This window comes from Neopsephotus bourkii, unplaced genomic scaffold (assembly GCF_033783945.1).
Source record: "Neopsephotus bourkii isolate Nb327-2 ecotype Australia unplaced genomic scaffold, CSIRO-AGI_Nbou_v1 NB_250, whole genome shotgun sequence".
In the NCBI taxonomy this organism is placed as follows: Eukaryota; Metazoa; Chordata; class Aves; order Psittaciformes; family Psittacidae; genus Neopsephotus; species Neopsephotus bourkii.
The window spans coordinates 1,563,585-1,589,175 of record NW_026900760.1 but is presented as its reverse complement, the minus strand read 5'-3'; the positions used below and the strand labels follow the sequence as shown (position 1 = coordinate 1,589,175).

General features: G+C 40.5%; 3 protein-coding genes across 8 annotated transcripts in view; 2 read left to right on the top strand and 1 right to left on the bottom strand.

Annotated features, from left to right (window-relative positions):
- WDR47 (WD repeat domain 47) overlaps nucleotides 1–6,393 on the top strand; it is a 28,768-nt gene extending 22,375 nt beyond the window's left edge. For all 3 annotated transcript variants that reach the window (XM_061345999.1, XM_061346000.1, XM_061345998.1), the window contains 5 exons: nucleotides 1,626–1,795; nucleotides 2,707–2,877; nucleotides 3,254–3,385; nucleotides 4,089–4,307; nucleotides 4,996–6,393. In XM_061345999.1, coding sequence (XP_061201983.1) covers nucleotides 1,626–1,795; nucleotides 2,707–2,877; nucleotides 3,254–3,385; nucleotides 4,089–4,307; nucleotides 4,996–5,138 — 835 coding nt within the window. In that variant the 3' untranslated portion in view covers nucleotides 5,139–6,393. The remainder of the gene's footprint in view (nucleotides 1–1,625; nucleotides 1,796–2,706; nucleotides 2,878–3,253; nucleotides 3,386–4,088; nucleotides 4,308–4,995) is intronic.
- Nucleotides 6,394–7,700: 1,307 nt separating this feature from the next.
- CLCC1 (chloride channel CLIC like 1) lies at nucleotides 7,701–21,582 on the top strand. Its single transcript, XM_061345997.1, has 12 exons — nucleotides 7,701–7,773; nucleotides 7,902–8,039; nucleotides 9,753–9,845; nucleotides 10,708–10,815; nucleotides 12,138–12,359; nucleotides 13,474–13,614; nucleotides 14,789–14,882; nucleotides 16,218–16,315; nucleotides 16,404–16,550; nucleotides 17,070–17,360; nucleotides 17,847–18,092; nucleotides 21,304–21,582. Exons 2-11 carry the CDS (start codon nucleotides 7,911–7,913, stop codon nucleotides 18,072–18,074), a joined length of 1,551 nt encoding a protein of 516 aa, XP_061201981.1. The 5' UTR covers nucleotides 7,701–7,773; nucleotides 7,902–7,910; the 3' UTR covers nucleotides 18,075–18,092; nucleotides 21,304–21,582.
- The window catches only part of GPSM2 (G protein signaling modulator 2), a 29,856-nt gene continuing 23,803 nt past the window's right edge, over nucleotides 19,539–25,591 (bottom strand). For 3 of the 4 annotated variants that reach the window (XM_061345992.1, XM_061345994.1, XM_061345993.1), the window contains 7 exons: nucleotides 25,482–25,590; nucleotides 24,943–25,072; nucleotides 24,411–24,481; nucleotides 22,221–22,397; nucleotides 21,286–21,448; nucleotides 20,933–21,150; nucleotides 19,541–20,000 (listed from right to left, as the gene is read on the bottom strand). In XM_061345992.1, coding sequence (XP_061201976.1) covers nucleotides 19,836–20,000; nucleotides 20,933–21,150; nucleotides 21,286–21,448; nucleotides 22,221–22,397; nucleotides 24,411–24,481; nucleotides 24,943–25,072; nucleotides 25,482–25,590 — 1,033 coding nt within the window. In that variant the 3' untranslated portion in view covers nucleotides 19,541–19,835. Of the gene's footprint in view, nucleotides 20,001–20,932; nucleotides 21,151–21,285; nucleotides 21,449–22,220; nucleotides 22,398–24,410; nucleotides 24,482–24,942; nucleotides 25,073–25,481; nucleotide 25,591 lie in introns of all 4 variants that reach the window. The other variant, XM_061345996.1, reaches the window with a different exon arrangement.

Genomic DNA, 25,591 nt, shown 5'->3' with positions numbered 1-25,591 from the left:
CCCAACAAAGCTTCGCTGTACAACTAAGCAACTATTTACCAGATAGGGTACACAATTACAGCTTTTTGAAAACCATGAAACATCCTGAAGGCATGTCTAGACTCTGGTTGTTCCAAAGATTAGAGTATCTTTAAGATAATGCAATCTGTCTGTTGACTTGTAAATCCCATGATGAAATGTTTTGGCAGACTGTAAGCTTAAGACAAAAAAAGACAAAAAAAACACTAAGAAGTACAAGCTGAGAATTGAGGAAATCTCAGTATTTATTTCATATCCAGACACAGTATGTCAAATGATTTCTGATTTTTTCAGTAGTAGTTGAATTTGTTGACTTTGTCAGTATTACTGGAGTGAATGTATCAAGTTATATACAGCAGTATTTCATCTTAATCACTTGACTACATTCTGCTATAGGAACAGAGAAATAATGTTATAGGAAGTTAATCAGTTGAAATAGAGGAAACGTGTATTAGTGGGACTGCTCCTTTCATTACAGCTATGTGTAAAGCTGATCTGGTTTCAGAAATAAGAATGTAGATTATGTTTAGGTGCTGTGAAGATTCCTGCATTAACATATTGTTGTGACGTGTGTTCCTTGCACAGACTGCTCTGTTAGATTTTCTAATAGATGGGTGAAGATTTGAGACTTGCATTGTACAGCAAGTAATATTCAATGCATAGCTCATAATGACGGGCATGTATGAGTGCATTACTTTGTTGTATGGTTTTCTGTTACTTAGCGGTCAAAGAAGAGACAGTACTTAACTTAGGGCATTATTCTGTGTCCTCCCAGCTAGGGTTAACGCAAAAGCATTTTTTTGATCCTTCAACCACTCTTAAGTGCTTGACGAGTCTCACTCATTCTGTCAGAGATGATGGCATAGACAACAGCTTTTTGGATAAGACAGCAGGCCTCAGTTTTGATAGTTACAGTACCACTAAGCCCAACAACAGCCCCAAACATGAGTATATGGAGCCCAGCCATAATTACGCTGTCATACCAAACCCAATCCTCAGTTAGGGATCATCATGTGTGGTGGGTGGGAAGTGGCAAGAGAAACACCTATCTGTACACACACAGGGGTTACACAGGCTTCTGATTGCTGCTTTCAAGAATTTGGATTTTCCAATCTGTATCCTAATGGTTTAGTCCCAAACACAGCCTTTAGCCATAGGAGCTGCACAGGCTACCACTGGAGATGGTGCGTGTCTTACGAGCTTTCTTCGCCTACTGTTGCTTAATGGAACTCAAACATGTTCAAAGATGGCCATGGGATAAGACTAAAGTATGAAGGATGTAAAGAAAAACGCTGGCAATTTAGATCTTGGAGGATAAGGTTTCATTTGTATGTAGCTAATAATTACTGTATTTTATCTGTATTAACCCTTTATAGATGAAGGAACTGTGTAAGTTCTTTTGCATGTCCAATCACAAATATGGTGGGAACGTTAGGAAAAACTGAGAAAATGGGATGGAGAAGGTTCTTTTCTTTGTCTTAGATCACATGTACGTTTCAATGCAAACCATCGAATGTATTTCATGTTACTGAAAAATGGTATTTTTATTTTAGAATACATTCTTTTCCTTAAAAAATAACATTTTTACTATTTTATTTTTTTCCTAGTGCTTACAACACTCCTAAACAACCTGTAGTTCGCTTCAAAAGGAACAAGCATCATAAAGGATCAATCTACTGTGTAGCCTGGAGTCCTTGTGGACAGCTGCTAGCTACTGGTTCTAATGATAAATATGTGAAAGTACTGCCTTTTAATGCAGAAACCTGTAATGCAACAGGTACTGTGTGTGTCTAATGTAAAAAAAACCCAATTTTTAATCATTTGCACAGTGTTTGGCAAAGCTTTTCAAAAGACATTGATTATGTAGTTCATAGGTTTTTAGCTTAGTCTGTTTTCTCTTTCACCATCAGCATAGTCTCTTCCACCATGACTGTGGTCTGTCCAGCAAAGAGCCGCTAGGTGGTTGAGGATTGTATTTTGGGTTTTGTTCAGTTTCGGTTCTTGCATTTTGGGTTTGTTTTGCAAGTCTCCCTGGTGTGGTGCTGTCTTCTGGTACCTTCTGTCCCCCTAGGTACGGTAAAACCAGCGCATGTTCTTGCCCAACTCTAGTTCTTGATTGTTAGTAAAAATTTATTTCCAATTCCCCTTTTTCTTGCCTAGTTCTGTCATCTTCTTCTCCATCTTGAAAGTCGAAAACTTCTATCCCAGCAAATACTATATTCTGTGCCCAACCCTCCTAATGAATATGCTGAATATGGGTCTTATCTTTAATGTTGTGAATTGAAGCTGTCTTGTCCCATGTGGTTCAGAGTTCTTAATGCTCCTTCCCTCATGGTAGCGAAAGCCCTTTTAGTTAATTGTTGCTTAGAGAAAGAAATAAATGTACTCTGTAAACTGTGGCTGTAATTGGCTGTGGAGATAGCCTGTGTACATTTTGCTTGAGCTTTAAGAACTGTAGGAAGCTCAAGCAACACTCAGAAATAAGATTGTGAAACATTTTATTTGAACTCTAGTAACTGTGGTAAGTGTATAAAACTCTAGTATCGTATGGAAAGTGCACAGCAATGTTTTTACTTGGTAGTATACCCACCCCTGCCTAAAATAGTTTGCGTTACCACTGTAGCTACTTAAAGATTGCAGCACCAACAGTGATAAATATTTTGTTCCTTGCTTTTTAAATGAGTTTAGGACCAGATCTGGAGTTCAGCATGCATGATGGGACAATCAGAGACCTTGCTTTTATGGAAGGCCCAGAAAGCGGTGGTGCTATTTTAATAAGCGCTGGAGCAGGAGACTGTAATATTTACACAACAGACTGTCAGCGAGGACAGGGCCTACACGCTCTAAGTGGCCACACTGGTATGTATGTTGTCACTTCTCTTGAGCACTTTGAAAGTCTGTATTACATTATAATGAAGTTTATGTCTTTGTGTTTTTCTTTCTAGCAAGACTATTTTTTTTCCCTTTCCAGGTGGCTCTTAAGGTATTTAGAGGGGAGGTGGGGAGTGTTTGTTTTTGGATATGTTGGCTGTTAATTTAATGGAGGGAGCGCATGCTTCATTCCAGAGAAGATGCAGAGCTGGGTATTGCCTATACTGGTGGCATTTTAGATCGTGCAACAGGCAGATTTCCCACAGGACTGTTAAATCTCTGAATGCAAAACCAGAATCAGAACTGTAATATTTCATTGTTTGATTACTGATACTTGATGAAATAAACAAGTTCTTGTTCACAGGTCATATTTTAGCACTTTATACATGGAGCGGCTGGATGATCGCATCTGGATCCCAAGACAAGACTGTAAGATTCTGGGATCTGAGAGTGCCAAGCTGTGTTCGTGTTGTGGGAACAACATTTCATGGAACAGGTAAGGTTTTGCTATCCTGCTTCCGACCATTCTTGCATAAAAATATATTTCAAGATGTCAAAGTGTAGCATAGAGTGAATGGAAGGCTTTTTGCATTGCATAATGGAGGTTTGGCTTTAAGAGACAGAAGTTGTGAGGAGATCTTTAACTCTGTGTTGTGTTTGTTGGTGACTGTTTCTTTTAAGTCACATTTCCTTTATCTTGACTCAAAACAGCCACTTACAAGTACATTAACATTTTAAAAAAAGAACAGAGAACTATTTTGGAATCAAAGGCAAGGGTGGGAAGAAGCAGCCATTTCTGCCAGTTTACTCTGGTTACTCATACTCTCTAGAAACCTGCAGAAGGATTGTTAAGAACTACTTGGGTTCAGATTTGTTTATTGGAACCAGGGGCTGGGGGCGGAGGGAGGACGTGGAATTCCTTGCATTATTTCTACATTATTGTGTATTTCCTCTGACAAAACAGTTACTTAATGGTCGCTTTGCTACCTTCTGGTGTGACCTATGGCTTCAGAGTTTTAAGTGCTAGAACATAATAAATTGTCTTATTTTAAGATAGCAGTAGGTAGGTAGGATCACCTTAAGGTTAAGGCCAGCATTTGGTATTCTTACACAATGTATTACACAGTTATTCACAATGTATTGTTATTAGAAAAGGGCTATCTGCACAACTGTACATGTATGTGTTTTTTCTCCTATAGGAAGCGCTGTAGCCTCAGTAGCGGTTGATCCCAGTGGTCGTCTCCTGGCTACGGGGCAGGAGGACTCCAGCTGCATGCTGTACGATATTCGTGGAGGACGGATGGTGCAGAGCTACCACCCGCACACCAGCGATGTTCGCTCTGTTCGCTTCTCCCCGGGGGCACACTACCTGCTTACAGGATCGTATGATATGAAAATAAAGGTGACAGACTTGCAAGGTAATGTACTGCAAAGAGCACAAGGGTAGTTCTTGACTTGGTGTTTTTAATATTGAAGCTGTAGGAGAACTGGGTTCAAATACCAGGTTTTCGGTAAAAACAAGATAAGAGAGTAGAGCTTTGAAGGGTTTGAAGTGTATATAAATGTGATTGTGTCTGTTGGCATTTTGAAAGTTGTGTTGCTAAGAATGTGGGCTATGAACTAATTCTTGCTTTGGGAAGGGGGTTTAAATATTGGAGAAGAACTAGTTGCCACTGTTGCCTGATGAGGTGGCCATTGCTTTCAGGCAGCAGTCATAAAATGGACCTTTTAAAAAAGAAAAACAGAATGATAATGCTTATTTTGGGGAGAAGAGCTAACAAGAGAGGGGATGTTGGGTACATCTTAGCAACTTGATGGTTTTGGACCATTAAATTTTAATCACATGGTGTGAAAATTGTGAATTCCTGTATTTTAAATTCGTAGTGTCCAGTAATGTCAAAAAACTGAAATGCTGGGGCCTTGTATTATGCTCTGTGTGTGAGTGAGAGAGAGAGGGGTCAAAGTATGCTTTATAAGATGAAACATATATGTAAGGTTTAGTAAACAAATGGGGGGGGGAAGAAAACAAAAAGGAGGGGGCACAACAACAGAAAGCTGGGATATAAATTCATGACATGACTAATGATTGATGTTCTTCTGCTACAGGAGACCTCACAAAGCAGCTTCCTCTGATGGTGGTAGGAGAGCACAAGGACAAAGTTATTCAGTGCAGGTGGCATACGCAAGATCTCTCCTTCTTGTCATCCTCTGCAGACAGAACTGTAACCCTTTGGACCTACAATGGCTAGAGTGCAAAGGCAACCTATGCAGCTAAAGCACAGAGACCTGAGACTACAGAACTGTAAAACCCAAGTAATAATAACTAGGCATTGAGAGAGCAGCAGTTGAGCAGGAGAGTGTCTTACAGAGAGGAGGGGTGCTTGTCACAGATTTTTCCGGTTTCTAGGAGGTCTTGGTGTTTTTTGTATATTCTTTTGCAGTGCTTTCAGTCTTCCATGTGAACTCATGCTGCTGTGACCTGTTGTAGTCTTGTTGCCAAAGTCTATGAGGAGAACTCTTCTGTTGTCGATGTGCACTCTAACCTGAATGATGTGTTTACAGTTTGGTATTAATTGCATTCCTTGGTCTTTGCCTCGATGAGAGTTTTATATAGAAATTGACGCTGGACAACACTTAAGTTTGTATGTAACTAGTTACACACACACACACACACACACACACACACAACATGAATTGCTACCACTGTTTTTTCAGATTTATTATATTCAGCACTCCTCAAGATGTCAAACTTTATAACATCTCCACAACTTCTTTTTTAGTGATGAATTCTGAACTTCAAAGGTGACTAGGCAGTAACTGCATCTTGATGATGGTCTGGTACATAGCGTGGGGTTTACTTTCTTTGCATCTAGATTGGGTAGAAATGTTGCTGTTTTTACTACATGACATTGTTCTGAGCAAACTAACATGTTGGAAAAAGTAAAATACCAATTTTGGGTTTTTCCTATTTGTTTCTTTAGAAACATATATTTTACTTTTTGAATGCAACAGAATACCTCTGTGTATAATGTACTGTAGAAAAGAGTGGATTGGCAGCAGTTGTCACAGTGAGCTTAATGGCTATCAGTTTTTCAAGTAAAAGGGGTACCATTAATGCTGTAATAGAAACCAGCATGGCTTAAAATGCTATGTCTGCATGATAATTCAAGACTTGTTTAAATGCCCAGTTCAGAAGCTTATCTGAATTTTATTTCTTGCACTGTTTATGTATGGGAAATAGCAGTTTTATTTCTACAAAAGTTTAGATTCTAATGTTTATGTATTGTTATATTTTCATATTGTACAGTTCCTTTTACTTTTTAAAATATAAACTTCAACCTTAGGTTATTTATTTATTTGAACTGCAGTTAAGTTTTGGGTTCTCTTGGTTACTAAGTTATATGTGCACTGTAGCAAGCATTTTTAACTATCGTATAAAAGTGGAAAGGTAACTATAGAAGTGTATCTGTGCTATAATCTCAATAAAGACCTCCAACACCTGCAGTTGCCTCCTCTGCTGTTTCGGATTGTTGGTTTATAATTCCTCAGTGTAGCTGTGATACTAAAACGTTTTTTTCAGGTATGGTTTATGCATGGAAGTAGAGAAGACTTTAGGTCCTGGATCCTGCCTCCAAGTACATGACTTGGAACTGTGGTAAGTAATGATACAGCAGCACAGAGCTGAAAAGATGTATTTCTGTGTACTGGACACTTAAGGTGTTAATGATGCTTTGGAGGGAGATGCTGTGTCTGATGTGTATTCCTCCAGCTGTCCACCTGTGGCCAAAGCTGGCAGACTGTTTCTAATGAGCACTACAAATATTTAAAGACTCATTTCCTTAGATGATGTTTATTGTCCCTTGGGTCTTTACGGAGCAGATCTCGTTTGTGTGCTTTCTGTCCCAGCCTCTTGCGCTGAGTCTGAGCTGTGCTTCGGTGGGAGCTCGCCGAAGGGTTGACTTGCTGCGTGTCTCTAACTGCAGGCACCGTAACCCAACCCCTGTACAGGGGGAGCAGGGGCGGTGCTGAGCTGTGCGCGCTGCCGTTGTGGCCGGTTCTCCCATGTGCGGTGCTGGGCCCGGTCCGCTCTGCCTTCCCCTGTGTGCAGTGGCTCTTCCCCCGCCCGCGGCTGCGGCTCCTCCCGGTGCTAATTGTTATCTCCAAACCGCTGCCGCTCGCTCGCTCGCACCCACCCAGCGGCTGCCCGCCCGGCCTGAGGTGAGGCGGGGCCGCCCGTCCGAACGCCTGAGGGCCGGAGCGTTGCGGAGCCCTCGCTCCCTCGAGAGCGGCGCCCCCCGGGAGCCTCGGGGAGGTGCCGGGGCTGAGGAGAGCGGCGGCTGCCGCGGGCACGCAGACGGAAGGGGCCGGGAGCAGCGCGGAGCCCCTCCCCGGCGGCAGCGGCCTGGAGCGGCGCGGCTTGCGAGTCGTGCGGAGCAGGCGCGGTTGTGGCGGTGAGCGGGCGGGGAGGAGCGGGGACAGGGCCGGTGGCTGCTCAGGCCGCGGCGGTGGTGAACCGGCGAGACGAACCGAAGCGAAGGAGAGGAAGAAGTACGGGGCGGGGGGGGGGGGGTCCCCGTTTAAGCTGTGTCAGCGCTTACGGCCCTTCGCGGCTTCCCCGCCCCGAGGCCGGCGGGAAGCGAGGAGGGCGGCCTCGGGCCTGCGGGAGCAGCGCCGAGCGGGCAGGGCAGGAATGCTCTCATGTCCCCTGCGAGTCCTGCCGGGGAGTGTGCAGTGACAGCGGAGCTACAGCCTTGTCGGGAAGCCCGGAGGAGCTCTGCGCGGGTTTATCGCGCCGATAGCTGCAGGGAGCGGTATTGATGCAGTCGTACAGTACAACTCCATTGCTGCATGTCCCTGACTGTTTTCTTTGGGGAAGAACAACGTGTAAGTGACGTTTAGCGTGCTCGATGGAGAACTTGCTTAAACAACACTGGGAATGCTGTTTTAGGGTTGTAAGATTGTTTCAGGTGTTTGTACAGCCTATAACACCCTGATTCTCCTGTTCTGTTTAGTGATACAGGATGCTGTTTGCCTTGGTGCTGTGTGCAGTTGTGTTAGCAGGGAGCAGTAAAGTTCAAGACGATGAATGGATTGACCCCACGGATATGCTCAACTACGATGCAGCATCAGGAAAAATGAGACCTTACAAGGTAGAAAAAGGGTGCATGAGTACGTATGTGTCTCTCTCTGCCAAACAGTACTTCAGCCACACGCTGTTGGAAGATTGGCCTTAAATAATGGCATTAGAAATCAGTAGAATCATGGCCTTTTTGAGGTCTTACAAGGTTGCATCTGAATCCTCATGCAGAAGAGTGTTGTGTTCCCATTGTTTAAATTGAAAGGTTGAAAAGTAGATATCTCTATTATTGTGGATCATGAGCTCTTCTCCTGAGGAGTTGCTGTGGCACTGATGAAGCCACAGGACTGGGTCTTTTGTCTTCACAGTTGGCAGTTGATTTGTGGAGCAAGTTATTTCTTGTGCAAAGGACTTGGTTAAGCACCTGTTGTTGTTTCTCAAGTAGAACGTTAAAGATCTGGAAAATTAAGTTTCTAGCTGATAAAATCAGGGAAGTCAAGGTTAATGATTATATTTCACTTGGATCACCCATTTCACCAGCAGTATGGGAATAAACCTGGTTTATTTTATGAGACTATTGTGGTCAGTGGTGGTTTGTGATGCTGAGCATCAGAGCTTTCAGAAGGAATGTCAAAACATAGACCAAGTGCTATGTTGTTAATAATTCATTAACATTGAGGAGATGATGAAATATGAAAAGCTAGTTTTAACAAGGAGAACTGTCTTGCTTGTCTTGTGTGAGGGATGTATGTGAGATGCATGTTGTTTATCCAGTATCCCTGTGCACACAGTGTGACCTGTGGTTGGTTGTACAGACACCCTTGATTGTTGTCACTTTTCAGCTTTCAAATTAGGTTTTGTGGTTTTGAATAATACCATTTTGATGCTTCAGGTGTAATTTTCTGAAGTTTAAAAAACAAACCTCTGTTATTTGATGCAGAGTTCCCCTTTGGGCTCACCCTACCCCAAGTCCACCTGATGGTCATTTGCATCCCCAAACCTAAGCAAGCTTTGGCATCTTTAAACATGATTGCCAACTGCTTCAGCTTTGAAGAAGCGGTATTGGGAGTTTTACTGTTGTCTCCCACAAAAATAGAACTGCGTTTTGAAAATGACTGCTTTGGGTTAATGCATCTTGTCAGGATTCTTTTCTGCTCTGCAGTGCAAGATTGCAGGTAGTCAGGGTGTGTGACCTCCCCAGTCCTCAGAACCATGTTTTTTATCATCATGAGTTCACTGGTCTGTGTGATGGTGCACTTCCTTTTGGAGCCCTTCCTCACTGAGCATACCTGGCTGTGTAGAAGCAGCTCTGCTAAAGCTAAGTCTGAGCAATTAACAGAAGAAAAGGAATGTTTCATCGTGAAGAGGGAACATGAAAGGGAACATGCAACCCACAGTGGGGTTTGTGTTTACTTGCTGGCTGGCTGCATGGCCGGCTGGACCGGGGCTGTGTCTGCTGCCCCTTTGCTTGCTGAGTCAGTTGTAGCCAGTGGGATTATCTAATCTGATGCACTCACGGGAGGGGAAAGGGCAGGTGGGGGAGGACAGGGCAAGACCTCACTTTATGCAGGCAGCATGCATTTAGATAAAGCAGTTTCCCTTCAGGAGCCTAAAGTAACAGTAGAGGCAGCTCGAGTATTGTGGGGAGAGTATTGGCAGCAAAGGCCAATGCTCAGTTTTTAGCTTCTTTGCTCCTGTTAAAGTGATCTGACCATAGAAGCACAACATGGGACATCGATCAAGTTATGTGATTCTCAAAATACATGTTTTTCTGATGCAATTTAAGGCAAACTACCACAACTCTGAGGATGAGACTGGCAATGCAGTCAGTACTGAAATATCGAGTTGCTCCAGGGCAGTCGATTCTTTGAAACAGAAGGTTAGTATGGAACTTCTGAGTATTTTTGAGCCTTTTATACTTTGTGATTTCTGATGATGCTTCTCTGGATAGTATAGAACAGGTGAATTGCTGCTGTTATTTGTAAGATAACATGCATTATGTAAAGGAACTCTCTTCAGTCATAGGAGACAATAGGAGTGGTTTGAACTCAATTCTAAATTGTTGCTCTGCCTACTGAGGTCTGTTACCCAAAATGATGTATAATGCAACAGAGGCTGATAGGAGCTATGTGCCTCTGTCCCCTGGTGTTGATGTCACACTGTGCTGCCAAGTGAAGAAACCTGGCTTTTTGTTTCTAAGTTCAGTTCTGTCGTGTTTTAGGGGGTGGGTTGTGAGCACAGAGACACGTTTGTGGCTGACACTTTGTGCAGCGCTGCAGTAAGGGCTGTAAGATGCCCAACACTGCTTTGTCCTCTGACATCAAGGGGATGCCGTGATCCTTGAATAGCTACCGGGGCTCTCACTTCCCTCACCCATTTGGAGACCCGATGGGATATGTAATTTTAATGTTGCTAGTATATTTTCAAATTTTTTTTCTTTTTCTGATGTAAACATAAAACTTAAAGAAATCCAGATTTATTTTAATTTTTTCTCCTAGTTTCACTGAGGTTGGTATTCAAACCCAGTTGTTCGCAGAGCTGAAATCTAGTACTGGCCAGGCCCGTGGGAAGTGGTATTTCGATAACTGCATGCACTCTTTATCTGGTATACTAATCACAGGATTACTGCTAAATTAATGTGCCTCACTTAATGCTGAGTTACATGTGTTGGTTGGGGTTTCTTTTCTCCTATGAACAAGCTGGTTTGAGGAAGAAGTAAGCAAAGTGTCTTCCCATTGCAGGTTGCAGACTGTGAGAAGAGGATTGCCAAATCCCATGAAAGCAGAAGCTTTTATATTTTTAAGCGGTACTTAAATAAGATTTTAAATGAAGCTGGAAAACTTGGCCTGGTGAGTATTGGAACTGGCATTAAAAAATTAACTAGGGTTTGTATTGCTGCTTTGTGTTTCTCACAGTTACCAAGTATTGATGCATTATTCTGGCATACTTTAAATGAGAATGAAGGGAACTGAACTGCAGAGGAAGAGAGGATAAAAATGTGTGCATCCATGTTGCTGGGAGTTAGCGGTGTTTGCTCAGGAGACACAGTTGGTTTGATACAAAAAACATCCAGAGGAAGACTATAGGAATTCAGTCTTGTATCTCAGTCTGTTGCTGTGATGCAGCTCTGATCATACCATGTTCAGTTCACGTTAATGGTTGTTAAACTGGGAAGAGACAGATCTTGTTTGTTTGTAGACCCTTTAGGTGACCTTGGTTTCAGACTCTACCTCATTAAACATTTTGGAATAGCAGCTTACTAGAGTTGGCATAGAAGAATCGTGTTACTACCTTCTTATATTGTCTTTGATTGTACAGTCTGTCTTTATTATAAGGTTATATTATTTTATTATTGCCTGCCTTAATAAAATAAAAGACAATATAATGAAGACAGACAATAATATAATAAGGAAATAATATAATAAAGACAGATTATATAATTGAAGACAATATAGTAGTCTCTTTTGCCCAGAGAAGCCATGGCTGCCCCATCCTTGGCGGTGTTGAAGGCCAGGTTGGACAGGGCTTGGAGCAACCTGGTGTAGTGTGAAGCATTCCTGCCTATGGCAGGGGGTTGGACCTGGATGAACTTAGGGTCCTTTCCAACCCAAAACATTCTGTACCTTTTTTTCCTTCCTTTTTTTTTTCCTTCTTTTTTTTTTTCTTTGTTTTTTCTGTTTTGTTTTTTTTTCCTTCTATTCAGAGGTGCAGGAATATATTTTATATTTTTGGCAATAGCAAAATTAGTATTTAACAAAGAACATGCTACTTAGCAGTATGAAACTTGTTATTTCAGTATTCAATCGCTTCTCTGTGTGTTGCCCAGCCATGATGGGGGCACACATGGCACATTCATAGTTAGTACTTGTTCATGAGCAGTAGTTCTAAAATAACAGTAACAGGTGAGAACTGACTGAATTTTTTGGGGTTTTGCTGTCAAGTTGAAAGGACACAAAGCAGCAGAATTTGTGCTCTATGTACTTTAGAACAATGAACAATTAAATTCTGGAAACAGTGTGCTCCCTGTCCCATTTCTTCATCCTGCAGTCTACTTCAAAAAGGTGCTGGTGTAGAGTGGAGGGCACCTAAGCAGGTTTTTGCCTAGGGATGCAGGCTTTCATCTGTACTTCTAGTAGCTCTTAAACACTGTTTTGCTTTGCTTTCAATTCAGCCTGAGGAAAATGTGGGCCATGTCCATTATGATGCTGAGATCATCCTTACAAAACAGACGTATTTGGAGATCCTCCGGTTTCTGCAGGAGGAAACGTGGCAGTCGGGTGCTGTAGATGATGCGCTTAGTGACATTTTGATCAATTTTAAGCACCATGATTATGAAGCTTGGCACTGGAGATTTGAAGACACTTTTGGAATAGAGCTATATAATATGTTTCTGGTAAGAGAAAAAGATTTTTGTTGTTCTGTGGGTTTTTAAATTACTGGTTTCTTTGTGCAAGTCTGGTCAATGAATATTGACAGCTGCAGCGGTTCTTCCCATCGTACTTTGAATGCGTCACTGTTTCATGGTTGCTCAACCATGTGATGTGAGGTATTCACCTTTTGTATGCCTTTTGTATCCCTGTTGCAAGACTCATTAGACCCTGGGAGTCTGTGGTGCTCGAGTAGACTCCAGTGCTTTCTTAGCACTTAAACTGCAACTCATGCATTATAAATTTCCCTGATTTGTCTCCTGTTCAAATAGATGCTGAAGTTGTTGGCCTCTGCAGGAGCGGGAATGTATTTATGTATTATATATATAGTATAAATATTTGAGGTCTTACAGGTCATGGGGTTTTTTGAATTTTGGGGAAAAAATTATATAGTGTTGGAGAGAAGAGCATGGCTGTGTGTGATGCTGTATTCTCTAAAATGGATTTAGAGCGCTGGCCTGAGGATCCCCAGTAAGCTGAAGCTCTCTGAATAAATCTTTACAGTGCAGAATATGCTAACACTTGATGCCCATGTAATCTTGACAGCAGCCTGTCTAGTTCTGAGGGAGGTCCATGGAAGCCAAATGAAGAAAGCAAGCTATGAATAGCATAGCCTCACTGTTGGGCTCCTCAGATGGAAGGGGACTGAAGGGCTCCACTGAAGTCCTGCTGCTGTTAACCAGTTTGCTCTTGAGCAGACTGCAGGAGCTGGCAGCAGTGGCTCTGTGGTTCATACCAGGCACATACTACTCAATACTGAATTCTGCCAATGCTATAGTTTTTTAAGTGTGGTAGGTAACATGGTAAATACTGCAAGGAAGAAATAACTAAATACCACAAGAAAGAAATGAGCAACTGCACTGTCAGGCTGTGGCAGGAATGACTGCCAGCAACACCATGGAACTCTTCTGCTTTGTACTGCTGCTGGTCTGCTGTGAAAGCATGGAAAAACTCTGTGTCAGTTGTTCCATGAAATGATGCTAGTAAAGCAAAAGCTGGAAGATCCCTCCTGTGTGCTGGCAGTAAGCTTGGAAAATTCCAACCCCACATCAGAATTTTTCTTCATCTCTTGTTTTTCAGATACTGTTGTGCTTAGTGTGTATTGTGACTGTAATAGCTACAGAGCTTTGGACACGTATTCATTGGTTTGTTCAGCTGAAACGAGTACTATTAATAAGTTTCCTCATCAGTTTTGCATGGAATTGGCTTTATTTGTATAAGGTAAGGTGTTTGAAATCTGAATGGCTTTTAGGCTTAAAATGTTACAGTTATGAGGGAGTTAAGGTTATTTAGTTCCTTAAGTTAATGTAAAGCAGTAATTGACAGCAAAATAGATAGACAGATGAACATCTTGCATATTTTCAGGTATATTGGGCTTAAACGAAAGAAACGCTGCTGGCTTTCATCCTGCCACAGGGGGGCAGAGAACTCGTACAGTGATGCTACTGTCATTCTGCTGTGTGGGCAGGAGAGACTGAACTCGTCTAACACAGCTTGGTAGAAAACTCTTGTAGGTTGTGGGGTTGTGTATCTTTCTAAAGACCTCCTGGCTAAAACTGTATTTAACGTGTGACAGGCCACAGATAAACGTTTCATTACTGATGATCAGGTGGCTTACTGTTTGGTGGGTTTGATGAGGCATAATTTGTGCTATGAGATTGTAGTCCAGCCACAAAATCTTGGTCCTCACATTCTGCCATGAGGATGTAACTGCAGCCTGTCAGGCCCAGGAGCAGTGGGTGCCTGAGGGTGGGATGGCTCTTGAACACAGGCGGAATGAGTTGATGAAGAATGTCAGAGATTTTGAACAGATTATTTGACTTCATTTTTTCTATTTGATTATCAGTTGCAAACTGTAAGGCAGAAGAATAATGAATAAAGGTATTTGTTAACAGGAATTACTTTAAAAACAAAAACAGGATGTCCTGATGTTTTAATTGGTAATTGCAGAGAGGGGTTTCTGCTTTTAATCCAAAAACATCTGAAGGAATCAAGATGTTGTCAGACTTGCCAGGCTGGACAAAGCCTTGGGTGACATGGTGAGGTGTCCCTGCCCATGGCAGGGGGGTTGGAACTACATGATTTTAAGGCCCTTTCCAACCAAAACGACTGTATGATTACTTTTGCCCTGAACTGGTATCTTTGAATACTGGAGTTCGGTCTTTTGGTAATTCAGCCTCCATTTGGAGGCTAACTTGGAAGTAGCCGTCCCGTTAGTTTGTATCCATTTCCAGGAAGTACTTAGTTTTTAACTCTGTTAAACAGTTTAGGTAGCAGGCTTTTCTTCACATAGATTGACCTGGGTGATTACCACAAAGGTCACTAGCTCAGGTGCAGTGCTGCATCCTGCACCATTGCGCGTTGTGTTTCACAAGCAATTCCTGTTCTCCCGCAGCTGGCCTTTGCACAACACCAAGCAGAAATCGCAAAAATGGGGCAGTTTGATAATGTCTGTGCTGAGAAGCTCAACTGGAAGGAAAGTCTGATTGGTAAATACTTGCTTCACTGTTTTGTAATTGTATTTAAGATTGCAAAATGTTTGGCAACAGTATCCAAGAATACTCACAATTTCTTCATGGGTAAGACACTGAATTTTCTTCAGTGATACATGATCTAAACTGAGAGGATAGGTTTAGATTAGATATAAGGAAGCAATTTTTCCCTGTGAGGGTGGTGAGGCACTGGTACAGGTTGACCAGGAAGGTATTGGCTGCTCCATTCCTGGAAATGTTCAGGGCCATGTTGGATGGGGCTTGGAGCAGCCTAGTCTAGTCTGAGTCCATGCCCATGACAGGGGGGTTTGGAACTAGATGATCTTTAAGGTCCTTTCCAACCCAAACCAGTCTATGATTACATGGCTTTTCCATTTTTCCATTCTGCAAGACTTTATTTTCTAGGCCTTTGGAGAAGACCTGATCACAAAACTGCTAGGAGCATGTCATGGTGTTACTTCTTTTCCCTATAACTTACACCGTATTTCTGAGCTCCCCTCCCCCAGGACTACCCAGTGCCATTTACTCAAGAGAAAGAAGGGCAGAATTGAAGAAAAAGATTTTGATTTTTCATCTGCCAGGCATGTACAACGGACCTGAGCAATAAGATCTGTAACAATGTACTCTGGTGGTGTTAGTTTAAGAGAAAGCTGAGTATTCTGTTAGCCATTACTTGTTACCAGTGCTATAGCAGGTAAGTTAGTGATGGGAACTCTTAATGAGTGCTTGTTATGGTCTTTCCTTTATAACTTATTGCCAATGATCATTCTGTTTATGTCAGATTTCAGTGGCTTATGCTCAGACTGCACTGAAATCAAACTACAGAAACAGTGATGTCATAAATTAGTGTTTTTTACCTTAGAAGTTCCCTTAAGGAGTAAGACTTTATGCCAATAACTAGAATAGTCCCTTGAAATCTTGCAAGCAAAATACACATTTTGATCTATGCGCAACTTAGCACTTCTGTTGCAGTGGCTGTGGACAAGATGTGCTCGATAATTGTTCCCACAGACAAGACTTAAGTTTCTTCTGAGGCTTCTAGGACTAATTTCCTCTAATTAAGAAAACTTTCTTGATTAAGACAGACATGGGAGAGCCTGAGTCTCTTCTCTTTCTTTCCAGCCTTTCCTCTCCTGCCTGTATCCCCATGACTGGATAAACTGCACTGCAATGCTAATCAGAGACTTTTAAAAATAAACCCAAGCTTTGAACCATATCTAGAGGAGGGATTTCCTTTCATCTGTAATTGAAATGCTACTTTCTGTATTATGGCTCTGTCATAAAAAAATTACTTTTTGAAGTAGTAAAACCAAGTCTCTGCTTTGGCTGCAGAATGGCTCAGAAGTAAATGGACGTTTCAGGACGATCCTTGTCAGAAGTACTATGAAACTCTACTCGTCAATCCCGTTTTGCTGGTTCCACCCACCAAGGTATGGTATATGCCCAGCCCATAGAGACTGTGCACCTTCCTGTTTGTCATCAATGTCAACAATGGCTGTTTTGTCTGTGTTTTTGTAGGCACTGGCAATTACTTTCACCAACTTTGTAACAGAGCCTTTGAAGCACGTAGGACAAGGTATTGGTGAATTCATCAAAGCACTTATGAAGGAGATCCCTTTCTTCCTGCAGATTCCAGTGCTAATTATTATGGCTCTAGCTGTCCTGGTTCGTATAAATGTATCTAATATTTTAAAGCTCAGTTTTATTTTTCATATATTAAGTATAATTTTATATTATTTCTTACTTGTACTACTAACAGATTTCATAGCACAGATAAAATAATTTCTACAAGGGAACTGTTTCTTGACAAAGTTTTTCTAGCAATTCTAGCAATTAGAATAGGTAAATTTGTATTTAAAAACCACATCTCTCCTCACACTCCCCAAATGGGATAAAACAGCATTAAACTGCTTAAAATCTTAGACTCTATGACAGTTTATTGCAGCTTAGTTCCTATTTCTTCGTGTCATTACACAGTGATGTGTGTAATTTGTGCTTTGTACATAAAAGCATCAATTTAGAGCCTTCAGCATCCTTAGTGTAACACTGGGGATGAACTCAAGTGTGTGTATGCTCAGACTGCAGCAAGCTTGTCTCTACTGCAGCTTATTTGACTTGGAATTTCCTATGAAAACTGAAAGCTGCAAATGTTTGACATTATATTTCTATTCTTCCCTCCCCCAGGTTTTCTGCTATGGTGCAGGATCATCAGCATCTGTGTTAAGATACTTAACATCATCTCAGAAGAGAAGTCCTCTTCCCCCTGACCATCAACAGGACAAGATAGACTTCGGGCAGTACAATGGGAGCAAAGGAGATGGCTGTTACTCAGAGAAACCTCTTTATGTTTCTAGAGCACCTTGTGACAGGGAAGACCCTTCTCTGAGACCAGGAAATGGAAGAAGTCCTGATGTTGCGCATACAGGCAATAAGCAAGATACGCAAGTAGAAGAGTCTCACAAACCAGAACCTCGTGTATGTTAGGCCTGGTGTTCTTTGACCTGGGATGTAATGTAATAGATTTCAGTGTCATCTGTTCAAACATGTTTAACAACAAGCTTAACCCAAATTGTGCCTGTACCCCTATAGAACTGTTTGGTAGAGGTGTATTGGGCATGTTTTGTTCTGGAAAAATACCCTGCAATGGCTAACTGTGGCAGGAAACTACTGACTTAAGATTTCTTTAAAGAAGTAACTTCATTATGTCATCCTGGGCAATAATGATTCCCCACAGAAGAAAGGTGGTGGAAAAAAGGCATTGCTGACTATTCTGTACACTACAGAAAATTAAAGCCAGCCTTGTGCTCTAAGTGGTGCTTATTTACATGTACTGTTCCCCAGGAAATAACAAGACCAGACATGTTTTGGGGGATTTCTGCCCCTTGAGCCAAGCTACACCTGAAACAGTAGATGTTGTCACTTTGGATTACTTGATTAATAGCTTACTATTAATTTTTACAGAATAGATTGCACACTGAGTCTGAAGTTTGTAGACTAGAACCTACCACAGCTGAAAAACACACTGAAGAACCTGCACCTGAGCAGCAGAAACAGGAGCCAGACAAAGCACAGCAAGAGGTGGGAGAAAACTGTGATCCTAGTAAAAACCTCAAACAAAGGAATTCTGCAATGGGACTGTGTGAAGAGAAGATAAAGAGCAGTTCATGTGACTCACAGGAGGGAGACTGAGGAAGCCTGAGCTCTCCTGTAAGTTTTCTCTAATCTTTGGTTGTCAAAAACTTCTGTTTGTTCTTCTGGAGTTCTCAAAAGTAGAAAAGAACATCAGAGTGCTGATGGGACTTCTCGTTGATCAGAGTATTGGTATGCACAGCTCTAAGGTGGGGGGTTAAAAACAGAGACTGAGTATAGGTCCTGCTTCTGTAATTTTGAATGCATGCATTAAATAAGATAATACAACTTTAAATGGCCAAGAAAACAGGCTTGTGGAGTGTTGCTGATTGTTTGAAATGAAATTAGTGTTAATAAGTTTTGAGGAAAACCAGATAGTGGTGGAAAAGCACTGATACTCTGGTCTTGCAACCGTAAGTCTCATCAGGTTACTGTCACATGATCTGAAAGAAGCTGCTGATATTCATGTAACTCACATAAGACAAATCACAGCTCAAATGTCTCAGGACTATCTTTTGTTTTATATTCTTTAAAATGGGTCAGCTAAGTTTTAGGACAATTTAATGATTATATTCTAGCTGCAGAGAAGTGATGTTGTAGCAGATGTTTATTAGAAGATAAGTACCAAAAATTAGCACAATAAGCTAATGGTAACACATGTTTTTAAGAATAATATTCTGACAATTCTCCTTAAAAGCAGGAGGATGAGTGTTAGTTTCAGTAGGATTCAATTTTAGTGCTACAAAAGCTACAAGAGCGTGTTTGTAAAACTTCCAGTAACTGTGACATAGTTTGCGTTATCTGGAGTCCGCCTGATTAACTGTTCTTATGATGACATTTTACTCTGAAGCTAAAAGTAACAACAGATATTTGTTAAAGTGTATAATAAAAAGACATCACTTCATTTATAAATACCTGAAGTGAACAGTTAGCCACTGTTGATGTTAAAATCACTGATTTGTAACTGAAAATCCCTATACTTGAACTACCCCAGCAAGCAAATACTTACTGAGAGTAGAAGTAGATGAGATGAAGTAAAAAGCAGCATACATAGATTTCCTCTTTGTAGCATTTTAAAGTCAGTTACTTAATGCCAAGCACTTCCCACCCCTGTGATTCCCTGACACTTCTCAGGCTGCTGCTGGTGGTGGGCCTGTACCACACAAAGGATAGAACAGTACTTGCTTCAGTGTATCTTAAAAAATCCTTCTGATTGTAAAACTGAGCTTAGTAATACAGGAAACAACCACATGTAATCAAAAAACCAGCATGCTTTGAAAAGATTCCCTTTGTATTAATCAAAACTAGAGTTTGATTTAATATTTTTTATTTAATAAAAAATGATTGTTTCTTCCAACCTCTGTTTTTGCAAAGACAGATTTAAGTACTGAACCTATTTCTCAATTATTTTTTATCTTTTTAAAAAAGTACAAAACAAAACAGGACTTTTTTCCAGGTAGGTACAAAGAAAAAAAAAATCAAGTTTTCTTGAAAAAGAATAGACAAATTTAGGTCTTAACACTCAACTGAGACAGTGGTAGAATCCACACCTCAGCAATGACAGAACCTTGATAGGAAAATTTGTATAATGTTCACAGATTAGAGGCAGTTAAGAGGGACACAGTAATCAGTGTCTCGGACACAGCTAAAAGCAATAGCAGCAATGACTGGTCACAAATGTGATACTGCTGCTATTCATAGCAAAAGGTTTTAGAAAGGGGGCAAAACTACTAAGTGCATCTTCTGTAAGAAGGCATTATGTTTTTCCAGCAAACAATGATACCTAAGATACTATTGTACAGTACATGCCTATTTGTTCCTTCAGCTAGAACTTGGTCCCTTTATAGTTGAGGGTAAATGGACTCTTTGTTCATCCATTCTCTTAGCTTGTGACCGTAAAATCAGGCTAAAAAAATCCTCATCTGGTACAGTTGGTCCTTTCGCAGATGAGGGAGGAGCACATCTTTGATCATCCAGTCTGGAACCCTACAGATAGGCCAAGCAATAAAGTTACATGTTACAGGAATATATAAAACAAGTGAAAACATAAGTGAAAAAATACTAAAAGGTTTTGGTTTCAGATTTAAGGCTATTAGAAAGATTATTTTGCAACTTTTGTTTCCAGGTTAAACTTTGCAAATGAAATTACTAAGTTAGGAGTGTAAGTGTAGCTAAAGTGGTTCTTCCAAACAGTTTGTCTCCATCTGTCTGAAAACAAATCCCTCTGTTTAGTTCTTTGTCATAGTGTTAGAAGGATATTTAAGCATCCTTTGCCCTAAAGAATAATTTTTAGTGTAGGTATATGGTATTTCTCATTTCCTGTAACAGAAAATATGGTTGTCTTCCTTTCCTTATACAGGAAGTAAAAAACAGCAACACTTTTGTCAGTTGCTATCAACTGTTATTTAAACTGAACATAAGTGGAATGCCCATCACTATTGCCACTAAACTTTGATATTGAATTTCTTGAGAATTCAGGATTCCCAGTGTATCAGGTGCCCTCCTGACAAGGCAGATCTAAACACTTCCTCTTTAAATCATTTTATATATTTGTTTTAATAGTCTTGCTTGTGCTCCTTCACTTTTTCAGCATTTGTTACTGTAAATGATTAACATGGTATCAATACTAAAATTACACTTACTGGACACACAATTAGTAAATCAAAACAAGGGGAAGGAAATGTAAAAACAAGCAAACAGAAAATCCCACCAAACAAACCCACAACAAGATCAAGCAACACAAACAACAACTTAAAAAAACCCTAATTTTTAGTCATCTATGTTCTTCATCTGCCAAATCAATTATTATCATAATATATGTGATAATAAAGGTGCTTATATGCAGAAACTGAACAGCAGGATGTATAAATCAAATCTCTAAAACCTCATAATCTAAATAATTGTAAAAAAATCCTCACCTGACATTTTATCAGTATATCGAAGAAGTCATCATCTAGGTCCCTGTTGTTATGCGCCATGAGATGACCCAGGACTGAGTGACTGTTCTGCTGGTTAAGTCGAAGTCCAGGTAGATTGCTAAAGCTGGCACGTTGGTCATCGAGCCGGCGGCTCTGCGAGCTAGCGAGTAGGTCTAGAAACTCATCTGTGTGGGGTGAAACTACAGATGTAGAAAAGGCTGGGGGGAAGGAAGAAAACAAGTTAGCCTAGAAATAATATCCTTTCCATAGTAAGTTCTGTATGCAAATGCTTTTTTAAAATAGTGTTTGGTAGAAAGTAGAGTCAGATATGAATTTTACTTTTAAAAATTTACATTTTCGCATTGTTTTAGGTGGAGTAGAGGATGTTGCCACTGAAGCAGCTGAGAACCTGTTCTTCTCCTGAAAGTAGCATCTCTGATCATCCATCCTGTTGCTCTGGAAACGACTCAGCAGATCAAAGAACCCTTCATCTGCCATTGCCTCTCGACTGTTTTTCTGAAGAGAAAAGTGGAGTTAGTGGTATTCTGAACTCAAGAGTACCTAAAACTGGGGCAACTGTATCACAGTTTCAGTCCAGTAATAGGTTTGACATTTGCGTATCTGAAATGCATTAAATGAATTTTTTTAGTAATCCATTCCTATAGACACATTTAGTGTAAGAGAAAACGCTAATTATACAGCAAGCATTTTTGGAAGGTAAAATACATTAGAAACATTTTGTTCTCTGAAATACAAAGAAACAGTACTCTGATCAGCACAGCTGGAGTTATATCCCCTCAAGCCATTAATCCACCTACAACCCTAAACCAGCACTGAGCACTTTCCATTGGCTCCTCAGGTCTGTGGCCAAAAGCAGTCCTCTCATATTAGATCAAATGACTTTGTTCTTTTAGTTTTAACTGACTTCTGTCAAGAGTGCAATAACCCTAAGAATATGTCAAATATATTCCCTGCTCTCTGAATCAGAGAAACTATTTTAAGTTTGGAGAAGCAGGGTCTAGGAGAGACTTAGAAATAAACTGTACCTTCATGCTGAGCTGTAACTTTAGAAAAACCACCAGGAAAGAAAGTGTTCTAATAGTAACAAAGGCTTAAAGATGGCACCACCTATGAGACAGCTGGAGAGTGGCAGATTGGGCATCCTTTTACAAAGCCAGTGTTTAAATTGAGTACCACTGAAACGGACAGCTGCCAGAATATAATTTCTGTAATTCTGACCAGATAAAGGTGAGTAAAGGTGATGGTCTTCACAGCTCACCAAACCTACCCTCTGTGAGTTTGGAAGTCGATGATCAATAGAATTACTGGCATCCTGCAAAACTTTTGAAGTGGTGCCGGTTTTGTACTTTTTGCCTTTTAGTCGATTTACAAAATGTAGTTTTGCTGAAGATTTGGCAACCAGTGGTTTCTGTTTAGCAAGAATCTCACTGTTCCAGTTCTGAACCTAAGAAAACAAGAGTCAGGAAATGAAGCCTTCTGATTTTAATTACCTAGACTGTTACCTCGCATCTGCTGCTGCTTTTCCTGCCTGAAATGACGCAGTTTGACATAATTTAGTTTATCCAAGCACGACAACATGAAAACTTAGGTTTTGGTTTTTATTACTTGACTTGTGACTACTGAGCTTTTGTTACCTGAAGCAGGTTAATATTGTTATTGGTGAGTCTTACAACTGAACTGGAGTGTGATACCCAATGGATTAAAATGTGGTCAAACAGTGTAGTTAACCAAACATGCCGAAGTTTTCCTTGCTGAGTATGGTGCAGGAAATGTAGCTTATGGAAATGCTAAAATGCAGATACAGGTGGCATTTCCCATCTGACATTCTTGGAATTGGGAATGAAAAACAAAATTACAAATCCATTGTATTACGAGGTGTTAGAATAACGAACTCTTACACAAACCCAGATATTCAACCACCCTTCAGTGTGATCCTTGATATGCACAAAATTCCTAGTAAAGATTGAAAGAAGGATGGAGGAGAATGCCAGCACAGAACAAAGAGGACTAACTATCTTGTTTCACCACAGCAAAAATAGAGCTTTACTGATCTAACACACTTTCCCTAAATTCTCTTTTAATATAAATAGAATTATCCAGAAAATTGACAGCTTTATCTGCAGGTGACTCTTAGAATAACTGAATAAACCCCCCTTTTTTTTTTCTTGATTCAACATCAAAAATTGTGAACACAGTCACAAATCCTGCAGCAACACTGCCTAACCAAAAGCATTGCTTTCTGAAGGCTTATTTATAATCTGCACATAGATTTCAGCACCAAGCAGATGGCATCCTGTACAACCATAATGCCACAGTCATGTACTGCTCTGTATATTGAAGACTTTTATGGAATTATTTTTCAGAATCTACTCAATGAGTAACTTGAAAAAGGCTCTTTTAGAAGAGCTAAGCTGCAATACTAGGTTAATACTTTATTTCAAAAATCTGTGTGAGACATTTTAATAGATTTAGGGCACAGACTGTCACAGGCTCTGTACTTTAAAAAAGCTCACAGATAAACAGATAGTAGCCAGAAGCTTAGAGGTCCTAGCCAAGGACTCACCCTAGGCTAAACACACACCCTTTTAAAATTACTACACAAAGAGGCTCATACGTATCTGTGCTGACTTCAGCTGTACATTGAGATTTCATTTCCTATTTGATAAACACAAGGGCAGGCTTTGCATTTCTTTGAAAAGATGTGATTTAAATCCCAGTATGGTGGGAAAACGAGCCATTTCAGTCTGCCACAGGAGTCATTTATGGAGAACTGCCAACCTGCCACTTGAAGGCAGACAGCATTTGAAGGAAACCTCTTGAAGATAGATTGATAAAAAGGTTTTAATCAGGAACTCCCAGCTCCTGGAGATTTCTCTTGAGCTTGGGTAAAAGTTAGTTTACTGATCTGTGACTCTGTTTCATCATTTCTGAAATAGCATCCTTTCTCAGGATGGACACAAACTCCTAATGGTTTGCAAGTTGGTTTAAATCCCGAAGTGAAAAACACAACATGTATTTGAGGTGCCTATGACTGTACCCAAAGAAAAAATGTTCAGAAGAGCTGAGCTAAAGCTTAGGCATTTTACGCTGAATCACTTGCATGATGCAAGCTCAAGCCACCTTTAAAGAAAGGATGAAAGAGCATGTTTTGATGCACAACTTCAGGACCTCGTTCATTCTTTCCTGTGAAGGAATAAAGCAAGCTTTCCACAAGCCATTCCAACCAACATATGCAAGATGCTGGCTGTTGCCCACATTGCAAAAGTATTATTTGTTAGAATTGTTAGACCTGCTTTTACTTAACATGTAAAAAGAGCTAAATTAAAAAGGATATGGCAAATGACTTAACATTCTGCTGACTTCTTTCAAAGTTGTTAAGTATAAAATTTATGACTATTGATAACTCCTGAAGTCAGTGCAATCTCACCAGCAGATCAGAAACAAGGGAAGTGCCAACCTTTTCTGGAGTTAATTTCATAAGTTCCATGTTCTCCATACTGTGACGGCGTGCTACTCTTGGTCTGGTACCTTCGAGAAAGAATCAAGTTCATCTGCATCATTAAGATTTATAGTGTCACCTTCAAAGCTGTGGCTGTACTCATCTATGGTGCAAGATACAGCAATTCTGAGTTCCAAAACAATGCAGGTAAACGTATCAGCAGGGAATGAATAACCACTAATAAAAGCAGCTTTCAGAACCACACTGATATAAGCTACTTAAGTTGCTTTCATGGGACACAGGAGAAGGATGATGGGTCTCTGACCAGAATTCATTTCTACTGTAACCCCTGGAAAAGGGTTTTCGTGGAAAAGGAGGAGCTGAAGTGGTCCAATAATGCAAAAACAACTTATTTTTCTTTTTGGCAGGGGGGAGAAGGGAATATTTAAACAAATGCAAAGCCTGCTCAACTCAACCATCTGTAGTTAGAAAACAACAGATTCTTCAAGTTCACTGTTAGCAAGTACTGCAGAAATAGGCATATATTTACCATTCAGACTGGTATCTACCGCATGGCTTTCTGCCATCATGGAGTTGTTTGTGCTATAGCTTAATCCAAGAACCATTTGAAGATCTGAGAGATTAAGTCTTGCAGTGAGTTCTCCATTTTTATCTCCTACCTGAAAACAAACAAAATAAGTCTTTCTATTATTGTAATAAAGTATACACATACGTAAATAGAAAGCTCACCTTGTCCCCTAGAGTTCTGAAAGAAAAAAGCTGAAAAAGTTTTCCTGTTTGAAAAACTGAGTCATCCTTTTAATGAAATACATGACAACTAAAAGGTACATAAAGCCTACAACACCTCTGCTAGGCTGTTACCTTGGACTCCATCATGATGCTGTCAAATGTGGCACCAGAACTAAGGAACTACTTGCAGGGAGATAGGGCTGAAACACTTTGGAATCAACTATCTCAGAAATCAGTCAAAATCCATTTCATTATTCAAAGTCACATTCATGGATGAGCTCCAAAAAATCACTGTGTGAGAGCAAAACTGCCAACTTACAGGCAACATGAAACTCGTACCTCTCGTGAGATCTCCAAGTGCCTTTCGGCAAAATGCATAGCTTGGTCGTGATTTCCCAGCGCAGTGTAAGCATTCCCTAAACTCCAGCATGCTCTTCCTTCTCCAATTC

Bases quoted from the DNA above. Each gene is read 5' to 3' on its own strand.
- CLCC1 (XM_061345997.1), top strand. From the start codon at position 7,911: ATGCTGTTTGCCTTGGTGCTGTGTGCAGTTGTGTTAGCAGGGAGCAGT. The intron at 8,040-9,752 runs GTAGAAAAAGGG...ATGCAATTTAAG, and splicing joins GAAAAATGAGACCTTACAAG to GCAAACTACCACAACTCTGA. The intron at 16,551-17,069 runs GTTCGTATAAAT...TCCCTCCCCCAG, and splicing joins TTATGGCTCTAGCTGTCCTG to GTTTTCTGCTATGGTGCAGG.